Source organism: Anser anser (genome assembly GCF_964211835.1).
Source record: "Anser anser genome assembly, chromosome: 7".
NCBI lineage: Eukaryota > Metazoa > Chordata > Aves > Anseriformes > Anatidae > Anser > Anser anser.
The window spans coordinates 35,731,488-35,743,774 of NC_139727.1; the positions used below are offsets into that span (position 1 = coordinate 35,731,488).

A 12,287-nucleotide genomic window follows, 5' to 3' on the forward strand; every position below is an offset into this window, starting at 1 on the left:
TCCAGCCCCGTTCCCCCGCCCGCCCCCCGCCCCGCGGCGGATAAAGCGGCGGGGCCGCGCTCCCCGCCCGGCACTCGGCGCATGGCCCGGCCGCACCATGAGCGCCGCCGCTCACTCCCCGCTGCTCCAAACCGAGGGCGGCTCCGACCCGCTGCCCCCCGGCTGGGAGATCAAGGTGGACCCCCAGACCGGCTGGCCTTTCTTCGTGGACCACAACAGCCGCACCACCACCTGGAACGACCCCCGCCGCCGGGGGGAGGCGGCCAAGGTAGGGCGGGGGGCGCCGGGGCTGGGGCTGGGGGCGGGGGGGGCGCGGGTCGGGGCCGGGCCGGGCCGGGGGGTCCCCGCCGAGCGCAGGGCGGTGCGGTGAGGCCGGGAGCTGCCTTTTGTCTCTGACGCACTGCAGGCCCTTTTTTGTGCATTAAATCATCCGATACCTCGGCCCTGTAATGTTTATTTAAAGTTGGTCAAGTCCGCCCAGCATTTGTTGGTTGGTTGGTTGTTTTTTTTTTTTGGTTTTTTTTTTTTTTTTCTTGGCTGCGAATAAAGCCCGAGCGGCGAAGAGCGTTTCAGAGCAACCCGACCTGGGCTCGTCAAGATTTTTATTCCTTTTTATTTTTTTATTTTTCTTTTGGTCTGGTTATAAACCGTCCCAGTCACTTCACTCTCTGGTTCAGTTTTGTCTGCGGGTGTGCTTGGGGAAAATCCCATCCTAGTCCAAATATGTCCATGGCTGAGGGGAGCGGGGCTGGGATCCACCAGGGCCCTCAGACACGGCTTTTTCGAGCCAAACTCCGAGTTTTCGGAAGTTAACAGCCGCTTGACCTGCGCTAGCGCCTTCCTAATGCGATGACTAGACAGAAAGTGCTGGAAACTTGAGCCGGAGGAGAAGTTGCCAGCCTGGTGGAAAACCAATTCCCGTGGGCTTCTCTCGCGTTTCTCCGCGAGTAACGTCGCTTTCGCCCCGAGTGCGCCCGACTCGGCAGCCTCGCCTTAGCTCTTGCCACCCCACAACGCGGGCAGTGGCGAAGAACCACAGCCCAGCACCCTTCGGCCGTCCTCACCACCTAAAATGTCGCCCGTCACCGCTGTCAGGACGAGGCCCTGCCGTGCCCAGGAGGATCGCTCCCCCGGGACTGCGGTGCTGGCCGAGGGCTGTGTGGAGCCCCGTCTGGCCAGGAGCCCGCAGCCGCCTCCCTCAGCTGCCAGCCGCGGCTCCGGGCCCGCTGGAAGGAGCCGGCCGCCGCCTGGACGTGGCGCGTGTGGAGCCCGAGGAGCTGGCAGCCCGCAGCCCAGCAGCAAAAGGGCTTTGATCATCGTGACACGGCTCGTGGCCGGGCTAACGCTGACAGCGGCCCTCGCGTCGGTGTTTTGGGCAAGGAGAACCTCGAGGCTGCTTGGTGTGGGGGGAGAAGCGCTGCCTGGGCTGCCATTTTAAAAATAAGCCTCCCCCCAAGACGTATTGTGTGTCAAACATCTCGCGTACAGCCTTTGGAAGGCACCCGGTAACTTCAAAACGTGTCTTCAACGTAACTGTTACAACTTGATTTTTTTTTCTCCTGTAGCCACGTATAAAACACGAGGATCAAAGCACTAAAGAAATAAAAGAACGTAATATTTGTTAAAACACTAATTGCCCATTTTATGAGTGCAGACTTAAAAGAAATGAAGGGGCTGTGGTTTTCTAGCATCCTGCAGCTAAAGCCAGGTAACTTGGTGCAGCTGCAGTCACAAAGTGCTCTTTGAAATTGAGGAAGTGAGTTGTAATTGACGAAACATATCCCTTACCCCATTTTCATCTGAATTCTGAACTACATAATTCTAGTAATAATGCAAAAATCTTAGAAAAACTTAACTTGATAATGTGAGTAGTGAGACTGGCATAAGGAAAAGTGCTTTAACTCCTTTTTGGAGCTGCTGTCTTCCTGGTGTAATGAGGTACCTACTAACACTGGCTGTTATGGCAGTAAAAACAATAAATAGCATGCTTTTCATAACGATAAAGCATACTTGAGCAGAAAAGCATGCTATTTACTCAAAGGCTTTTGTTATGGAAATACCACTTGAAACTAACCCATTTAGGAGAAAAGTCACTTTTAAGCTGCATTTGATAATTGTATGAAAACACGATTTGAAGTGCTCTAATGGATCAGTGCTCTTTTTGAGTGGGTGCCTGAAACAAAACAAATTTTCAGCCCTATCTGCTGTAAAATCTGTGGTAATGAAAAGCGCCTCCTCTCCTGCCAACTTGCAAGGGTTGTTACAGAGAAAGTTGCACCTGCTTTTGAACTGGTTTTGTGGAATACACTTCTTTTTCCAGACAGCAAAATCTATTATTGCTTGCTGTAAGCAGGAACTTTTATGCTTTGGGACTGTTCAGAGGGAGGGAAATGCTTCCAGAGGTGGTCATAGAAAATTGTTCCGACTTCTGGTGACAGAAGTAGTGGGTAATGGTGATGTGGTAAGGCCGTTTGTTACAGCCTAGAGTTAAGAGCGTCTGTTTGAATTAATGAATGGCCTCTGAAATCTTCCGTTCCTCGCAGTACCAGTTTATTTCACGAGTAGGGATACTAAGCAAAAGAATCTCAGAATCAGACCCAAAGGAAGTACTTCTCTTCCTAAATAATATTTTCTTAGCTAAACGGTGCCAAAGAAGACAGATTAGCCAGTGACTCTGAATTTCCCATCCAGTGGTGGTTTTTAAATGCATTTGATTCTTTTTTTACCTGAACAAGGATAAAATTACAGATGTAGGCACAAGGTATTACTATCTTTCTCAGTTTCCTAATTCTTAGTCTACTTTAAATGAGAATTTAGGGGGTTTAAGAGTGATCAGAGAATTGCAAAAGCTGACGATGTGTCAGACCATGTCTTTTCAAGGATGATGATGCAGAGACAAAACTGGTACTGACTCTGATGCATTGCTTTCGTTAGTGAAACAAGTGTGGTTTTGATCCCCTTTGTGATGGTCCTTAAACCTTTACAACGTGTTTCTCCTTGCTTTCTCTGCTGAATAGTCATTCCCTTTTTAAGGAGACCTAGGTACAGAAATGAGCTATCACCCTGCAGGTGGGCAATGAATGGAGCACGGGTCTGAAGCTAACTGAGCTTTTTTTAGCCGAGTGATCCAGCTGAGGCAGCATTAATAAGTGCCATCTTTAACTAATCATTGATCCTGGTCTCCTTACTTACTCTAGGTTTAACACGTGTAACTATGCTGACTGCAGTAATTGTACCAGATATATTATTGGGTAAAACAAGAAATGGCTCTCTTAAAATTTTAACCCATGACAGAGCCATTTTAAATGGAGCTGGATCTTAACTTTACATTTAAGTATGTAGTTTCCATACATCATTGAGATTCAGGTGGCTTTCTTTCATTTTTCTTGTTCAGTTTGGCCTTTTATTTAACCGTGCAAAGGTTGTGTGTCCTTGTGCACGTTTATCCCAGCTATTTGTATGAAATCACTGCAGTATCAGGCTGGACTAGGGAGGCCTTACTGAGAAAGAATAGAAAATCTCTTACCGTACGTACTCCAATGAGAAATAAGCCATGACTTTGCAGATGACTGCAAAACATTTACTATCCAAACCTCTTGGTAGACTAATGATTTTCTTTCAAGTGTCTAATTAGTTAATAGCAAGTCATCTTAAAGGTACAATCAATATCATGAAGTGTGTGTATATGCTTATTTTTTTACTAGCAGCATCACTGTTTCTCCTATAATTTCTTTGCTAGGATTATTGATTTTTGTATGTTTGTCTGTTTTTCCTGTGCTAAGTTACGCTGACCTACAGCAGCATACTTTCCTTGAGGCTGTCTCATGTTAAATTGTTACTTGGTGTTCCCCAAAGTGTTGATCAAAGGAGGCTATGTTTTAAGAATGAAAACATAGCAAGGCTTGTATAAATATGTATTGATGCCCGTTCCGTGTAATGTTCCCACATGCAGTAAACCCAATGGGAAATGCTGTGACTAAAAATAGACCGAAGGAATTGACTGTGCTGAGCTTCACTGAAGGCACTGATGGTGATCGATAGCTTGCTAACGCCGTAGGTTTGAGCCTGGCTGGCTGGAAGAGCCTTTATGTCTGGGAACAGTCATAAAAGCGGTATATTTATTGGCTGCAAGTGGCGCATCGGCCTAAACAAAGCGGGGGAAAGGCATCTTAATCTATTACTGATGGATGCTGTAGTGTTCATGGAACAGCTCGCTACGGCTCAGTTCCTGTCCTCACCCTTGCTGTTAATTCATGACTGTTGCATCTCTTTTCTCTCTGCTTCCCCAAATAAGTCTTAAGTCACTCGATTCCCATCTCTTTAGCAGTGAACTTATTTTTGAGTGCTGACTTGTCATGTTCAACTTGACTGAAAAATTCTTGGTAGACCAAATTAGAAATTGCATTGAAATTTCAGTAGAGCCTCTCTGAACCTCTGCATCTTTTGCAGTGGTTCACATCAGTGGAAGAGAATGTCAGAAAAAATAACATTTTAACTCCGTTTTACCTGCACTGTCTTTTTTTTTTGTATATTACTTATGCTGATACGCATTCTGTTACAGTCAGGTTTACAGTTCACCCATTCCTTAATAAATTAGTTACCAGGTTAGAAATGTATATATAAAATGTACGATATAGAGAACTTGGATAATTACCGGTAGGAGACTTCTGGAGGGTTGTGTGCCAGCTTTGTCCAAGCTCCCTGAAGCTGCTTTATGTACCTATTTTAAACCTGACTTGATAGAACATGGTAAACAGGGAAATAACTTACGGAGATAACAATTAAATGAAAATGAGGGGTAGGTCAGATCAGAAATAAGGAAAAGGAATTGAAATTAAACTAGAAATAACGTGGCAGTGTTTGGGATACCATGCAAGAGGAAAAGTAGGAAAGACCTTAATTCTCGGTTCTGCTCAAGTCCCAACACGGCGTGCCTTTTAGATAAAGAAGAAAGGAAGAGTTCTTGTGCCAGCTTTCTTAGCTAGGAATCATTTTTAACACCTATAACGTATACACAGGCATGACTTTTCCATAACCACATGGCAAAAATAGAATTGTTCGCACTTGAACCATGATAAGGCAGATAACAATCCAATATGCTCTGGGGTATACAGACAGGATCACTCTCTAGGTAAGCGCTGTCTCCACCTCTTTCTGCGGCAGATATGCCTCTTGGTGTGCCAAGCTAAATAGAAATCTTTAACAGAAGAAACGGCTTGTTCACAAATTACACTACTTAATTAAAGATGAAAAATGTATCTTCAAATATTGTGCAGAAGCTGTTTTAAACCTTTTTATCTCCTTGGTTTTAGAAGCAGGAAAATGAGACGCAGGGTGGTGAAGCAACTTGCTGACATCACCCAGTAGGTCAGGTAGCACAAAAACATATTTTTATGGCTGATGGCAAAGCCTTATTTGATAAATAGGGTGCAGTGCAGCAAGTGCTTTTATAGTGTTGGAAAATTGCTGCTCAGGGAAGTGAAGCCTGAAAACTGCTGGGTGCCACATGACATCCAGATGAAAATGTAGACCCTCGCTATAACCTATGGAACTCACGACTGACTTTTCAGCTAACAACTTACTCTTTTTTTATGGGGGCACTGTTTTGCTGCTTCTTGAGGCTTATCCTTCCTTCTGTGTTCCGAACTCTGGCTCACAGCTGATGGCAGGAAAGCGACAGCTTGGCCACCTGCTCCGTAGGTAAGCCGGCAGTGAGCAGAAATTGGGAAACAGGCAACGTCATGCTCGTGGGCCTGGACAAGGACTTGTCTGCCAGCCCTTCAGAGGGCTTTCCCTCAAACCTGTGCATGGAAGCCGTCAGGATGGGTGACACCAGTTGTCCGAGAGCTCAGTGCTCCTGCCCTCTTGGGACATGTTTGGGTTGGCCCCTGTGCGTGGGCCAGCTCCCACTCGCAGGCATGAAGGTGAAACATCTTCCTGCCACGCCAAGATGGCATTGTAGCCTGAGGAAGAGTCATCTTTGTGATCAAAAAAGAGCAGTTGCAGTTCCTGAAACAAGATAGGTCTCGCTCAAAGATAGCCGACAGGTTTGCTCCAGTAAGGCTGTCGGCTCCGAAAAGCTTAAGTTTAGATTTCTCCTTCGATTTTTACTAGTAATTGTTTGTTTCTAATGACATCGTGTCCCATCAGTTAGATCATCCATTAATGTACTACCTGTATAATACAACACGATAATTACAAGAGAGAACAAAAGGCCTATTTGCCTACACAGGTGTATGTTGTGAAATAAAAGGCAGCATTCAGCAAATAAAACATCAAAAGCAGCTCAGTGTATAAATAAGTTGCATGATGTGACCGACACGAAGGTCTACTGAGACAGCTCATGAGGCTAAGCTTATTCATGGTTTCCTTCAGTCATTAGCTAATGATATCTTGCTGAAATGCCTGTGTGCTCAGTGTATTTATTTGAGCACAAATTGTGAGTAAAAGAATGAGAATGCAGAAGCCTTCGGTGCCTGAAACAGCAGCGGGAAGTTACGGGTCAGCGCCGAGAGCAAATCGCTCTCCACTGTGCCATGTGGGTAATTCCCCAAGAAGTACTGATGAGAGAAAACTTGGTTGTTGTATTTCAGTCACTTCCTTTAGTTACTTGTTCTGTTCCAAAAGAACATGATAGTACTACTTGCTTTCTGAAAATACAGGATCTGGGCTTAAAATCACACAGGGTGTGTGCTGTCAAGTCAGAATTCGTCAGCTGCTGGCACTTTCTCAGTCACTGGAGCAACCAGGGTACTTTAATTTGCTTGATACTCTTTAAAGCAGCAGCTTAAAAGTTCAGAACCGTACTGAAGTCAAGAGACCTGCTTGCATACAGAAAGACACTTTATCACTTGGTAACGTTCATAAAACTCACGTTCCTTTGCTGGATAATATTTACAAAACAAGTATAACTTAAATATTTGAACTTTTGCTCTGCAACAGGTATGGAGATGCTATATGTATGTATGCTTTGGAAAACTAGATTTACTGTACTGCAGATAATACCTGTACAGTTTAAGAAAAATGCTACTGTGTGACGGTAGCAAAATCACTTCTCTTTCTGTAGGACATTCTGGCCTAAGAGGAATTAAAAATGTATTTTACCAGCAGTTTCAAAAGGGAGATTCCCAGCTTGATACAACCTTTCAAGTAACCTGGTTTGTGTGCAGAATACTGACAAGCTTCCTGACGTTGGCACAGCCACCTGGATGACTTCACGGCGGTTTGCTAGCATAAGCAGAGAGGGACGCTGCAGGTTTCTGTGATTCTGTAATAATACTTGGTCAGTCCTTGGAGCACGTTGGGCATTAGGTCACTGTCTGTCCGGATGGACAGTGCAGCTGTGCAGGGAGCTTGGTGGCAAGGTTCTCTCTCCTGTGCTTTTCCCCAGTGGCACAGCGTCAGAGCTCGCTTAATCTGTGAGTGAGTTTGAGGATTTTAGCGTCGCTCCTGGCTGTGCCCTTCCCATGGGAAGCCAAGTGTAGGATGTGGGGGTATGAAGCGTTTTTTCCAGTTGCACAACTCGTGCTGGCTGCACCTCCCCGTGCTGTGGTGATGACCTCAGGACAGAACTGCCTGTCCCCTTCCCACGAGGTAGGATCGCTCCCGAGCTCATCTTCTCCATGCCTTGGCCTGTGTGGAGCAGCTCCTGCAATGGCGCGGTGCAGCTGAGTTTCTGGGGCTCTCTGAGCTACCCGAGGCGTAGGCTGGGGCTGGTTAAAATTTCTGAGCTTCCTGGGGGAGTTTTTGTTAATTCTGTGCTCCCTCCTTTCTTGGGGATTCTGTCTCTTAAATATGAAGAGAGTTTGTGATCACTGTGGGGTCTTGTGATCACTGTAGGGTTCTGCCGGTTATGGGGACCTTCCTCAATATGCTGTTGCTTATAATTACTCCATTTCATTGTAAAAAGTACTCCTTGTTTCCTTGGGTGAGGGGAAGAGGAATTTTCTTAATGCAGCAACAGAAGCTGTGTTCTTGGTGGTTGTATTTCCACCAGGAAGGATGGTAGACTAAGACTTCTAAAGCAAAAACAAATAGATTTCAACCGGTGATATCTTTTATGGTGATTTGCATTCGGTTTTGCTCCTGGACTGTTTCAGATAATGTGCTTGTGAACTTAGCAAGCAAAAGCCATCTTTGTGAGAGGGCAAGTAGAAACCAAAAATGGAAGCTTTTGCTCTCTGAGCTGGCTGTGCTGTGAAATTTGGGAATTGAAGCATTCAGAGGGGATCCACAAACGCCTCGTCCCCAGTGCTGCAAGGAGAGTTCTCCAGGGCCTGGTCCCGCTCCCTCACGCTGTGCCCAGACACACCCGAGTTTCTCCTGAGCTCTTCCCCAACCTGTTTGTCAGGGTTGGAAAGAGGCTCTCCTGCACAAAAACAACTTTATACCTTATTTTTTGGAGGGGCTGAAAGCATATGTGGGCATATCGGGAGCTGTGTGCTTGTGCTGTTGTGCCGGCTCGTCGTTAAGAGTGAGCCTGACTCTCTTGGAGCCCCCTCAGCCGCCTGCCCCAAGGCCCCGTCAGCCCCGTCCCCACATGCCAGCGCTGTTCCCCGCGCAGGGCGTTTCACCACACACCAGTTCTGTGTGCTCACGGATGTGTGAAACCAGGGGGAGAAAGGGAACAGGAAAGGAGGAGGAATGTGGAGAATGTGGCGATACGAACTGGCTAACATCAGCAGCCGTTTATGGAGTTCGGCATTAATTACGTGCTGAGGAGAACAACGTGGATCGGGGAGAGGAGCGGTGAGGAGAGCGCCTTCCCCCTGTCCGATCTGCCTGCCGCAGCGCTGTGGTGCTGGGAGACAGGGCAAAGCTGTGTTCCCGAATTATGGACTGCTCCCATCTGACTACTGCTAAGTGACAGAAAACCCCTCAAATACAGGGGAGGAAAAGCCTGGAACCAGCTCTGCTGTAAGAATAAATGAGGAGTTACAAGGGTATAGTTGACGCTGTGGCTCTTAAAGAGGGGGCAGTGAAACTTGCCAAAAAATTTGCTTCAGACATGAACTGAACAGTTTCAAAAAGCAGTCCAACCTGATTTTTCGTCAGTTTTAGGCCACTTGCTTTTTTTTCACCCACTCTGGAGCTGCAGAGGCAGACCTGTCAGGTTGCTGCAATGGTTCAAAGCAAGGGCAGCCTGAAGGGGCTGGGAACGGAGACAAGGGGGGGCCAGGCTCCTAGGAGGAGTCTCGTGGAGGCCGGGACAGCGATACACCGAGAGTGCTGAAGCCTTGACAGGGATTTATGGCTTAGCACAGCTCCAGGAGACCGAAGGGCTCGTCTCCAAACGGAGCAGCTCAAAACGCCGCAAACCCTTCTCTTGTTAGGGCACGGGCGGGTGTTGCTGTGGGGTCTGGCAGTGCCCGGCGTGAGCACATCCCCTTTTTATAGCAGCTAGGGGCTTCGCCGGTCAAGCAGAACGGGCGATCAGTCATCGGGGTCCCGAGGCCCCCAGGCCGTCGGCTCTCGGCGGGCGCAGGCAGCTTCCCGGCGGAGTGAACTGAAAATGAGTCATCTGCCGCGGTGCCGCGCTGGGCATGAGATCATCCCGTGCTGTGGCTGGAAACGCCAACCGCCTCGCTTCTGCCGGCGAACTTTCTAGGCCTGCCTCTCCTCCGTGCCTTCTCCAGGGCTTTTCCTTCGCTCGTGGAGGGGTTTTAATCAGCCAAAGGGAGTGCTTGTGGCTTTAAACTTCCTTTCTGTACTCGTTGTCTTTATTTTATTGACTTATGTAAATAATAGCATTTATTCTCTGCTTCACTGCTGACAGAATTTGTCAGAAATCCCTTTTAAAGGGACAGTGTCAAAGAGGAGGAATAGTCAAAATCCTACTGTTAAAGTAGTTCTTAATGAATCAGTATACTAATGTGTACAGAAGCCGCATAAACGAAATATTTTTGCTGTTTAAACACCTCTTTAAAAATAGGGTTTCTAACACTTGCACCATATGTCCCCTTATTAAATTCTCCTCTTACTGAATAATGACATTACCCTCTGAATGACAGAGGTGCTTGTTACATGATCTGACTTAGAGATACATCTGGAACTTGGCCCTAGCGGGGCCTCAAAATAGAATGACCGGAGCAGGAAGAACTTACTAGAGGACTTGTGAGGGATCTTGGTACAAACCACTTCCACCCTTGCCAGGGCTTTGACATTGTCCAGTGAGCGTACTTGGGCAACACAGGGACTTATTCTATGTTGCTTTCCAGCATTTTCTTCCTTATTATGCTATCCCGCCTTCCCCTCTCCTTAATTACTGAAGTAGATCCTCTCTTAGCTGCAAGTGAATGTAGTCTTCTGAATGAGGCCATACCAACAGATACTGCTCTTCTGATAAGATTAGGCTTCCTTGGAAGTTTCTTTCCAGTCTTATCTGTAGCACGGGGTGGATTTGGAGAGATGCTATAAGGAAACAGCTCTGGTGTCCCACAAGCACCTATGTAAATGAGCGTGGCACCGCTGAGGCGGCCGGGCTGGTGGCTGTATGCAGGCAGGGCATGCTGAAGAAGAAACCTGCTGTAAGGTGGCAGGGCTTCTAAAGCCTGAGCTGATGCTGCCAGGAGTGGGGGAGAACAACCCATTGCCTAGCAGGCTGCTCGGCTCCCCCTCATGCCTGCAGATCTGCCAGCACCTGCAGAAAGTGCTGGGATGGGCCCGAGAGCGACCAAACTTCTCGTGCCGAGCTGTGCTTTTAGGGCAGACCTCTAGGGCTGCTTTATCTTACGTGAGGTATTGAGCTGAGCTACCAGTGAATGCTATGTGATGTTTTTAACTTCCAGGATGGCCAGTCGTCGGCAAACGGTCCGTCTCGCGATAGTCCCAAGCAGCTGCCAGCACGAGAAGGCAATGTGGTGTACCCCAAGCTCCGGGCTGGCTACATCCCCATCCCGGTCATCCACGAGGGCATCGACGGCAGGCAGCAGCACCCCTGCTTCTCCGCTCAGCAACCTGGCGCGCAGCGATTCAAGACAGAGGCTGTGCCCACCGCGGCGCAGGCGCAGACACCGCTAAGGGGGGCCTACGCCGGCCCCGAGTCCCCTCCAAGGGGACCGGCTGAGGCTTCTCAGGCAGATAAACAATGTGGACAGACAACGGCAGCTGCAGCAGCCCAAGCTCCGGCCACACACGGACCTGAGGTAACTTGTCAGTACTGCTAGGGTGTGTTTGCAGAGGTCTTTGCAGCATGTATGACCTGAATGTCACACGGGTAGTTTATCCCTCAGAAAGCCAAACCTGCCACAGGATTACATTTTCCCAATACTTCCCGGGTATTAAAATGCAAAAGTGCAGAGTCATTTCAGCAGAAGGATTCAACATTTTTCTGGCATCGCCAGCTTTTGTTCTCAAGTGATTTCTGCAGAAACAAGTGTATGTAAATGGCCTCTGAGTGGTGCAGGTCCTCCTACAGCAGATGAGGATTGTTTTACAGCTTATACCGGTTACCCTGCACTGGGAACACAGGCAAGTCTCTTGTGCTCTGCACAGTGAGGAACTGTGAGGTGAACTGAGTGAGAGACACAAATACAAGTGTCAGTTAACTAACAGTCAGGGCCACTTCAGAAACTGCACGGTTCTGCTTTCCAGCTTAGTGCTCCAGCTTTATTAAGTGTGTAGACTTACTTACATACAGCTCTAAAAGTGAATGGTGAAATACTTCTGTCCTTCTGTTGTATGTTAAAATGCTTTCAAACCACAAACTCCTTTAAAAAGAGTCACCCTGCTTGCTTTGCATTTCAGAAGGTAGGATTTTGGTTTGCCTGTTCTCTAATTAGCAGAATCAGGATTCATGTAACATACTGAAATATTCGCTTCTCTTCTATTCAAAGTAAGATGGGCAGAAAGCTCAGCCTTTATCAATCTGAAAACATATACTCAATTCGGCATGTCAGCAGTGGCAGATTTTCCTCTAAAACCTGTTTTGAGTATGCACAACATAATTAAAATTCTGCTAGCAGTTTCCCCAGCAGTCTCAGCTATCGACGCTTTGCCCATGCAGTACCAGGACAAGAGGCTCAATTTTTCCTTCTCTCAACACCATGCAGCTGAGACTATGCTTTGTGTTACAAGCAGAATTACTTCAGGAACAACCTGTCTGCTGTGCCTTGTGTGCTCAGACAACTGCTGAGGAGCAGAGAACTCGCTGTTACAAACTTTAGGTGGCATGGGCACTAACTGAGCAGAGCCTGTCACCTTTCTCTTAAATCCAACATCGACAAGGCTGCCAGTAGTGCCAGTGATATGTACAACAATAAAAAGCAGCATTTATTTAAGGTTCCTGC

General features: G+C 47.4%; 1 protein-coding gene across 2 annotated transcripts in view; it reads left to right on the top strand.

Moving 5' to 3' along the window:
- Positions 1–12,287, top strand: part of BAG3 (BAG cochaperone 3) — a 17,791-nt gene continuing 5,504 nt past the window's right edge. Inside the window, exons 1-2 of one of the 2 annotated variants that reach the window (XM_083843480.1) lie at positions 1–268; positions 10,788–11,144. In XM_083843480.1, coding sequence (XP_083699606.1) covers positions 98–268; positions 10,788–11,144 — 528 coding nt within the window. In that variant the 5' untranslated portion in view covers positions 1–97. The remainder of the gene's footprint in view (positions 269–10,787; positions 11,145–12,287) is intronic. The other variant, XM_083843479.1, reaches the window with a different exon arrangement.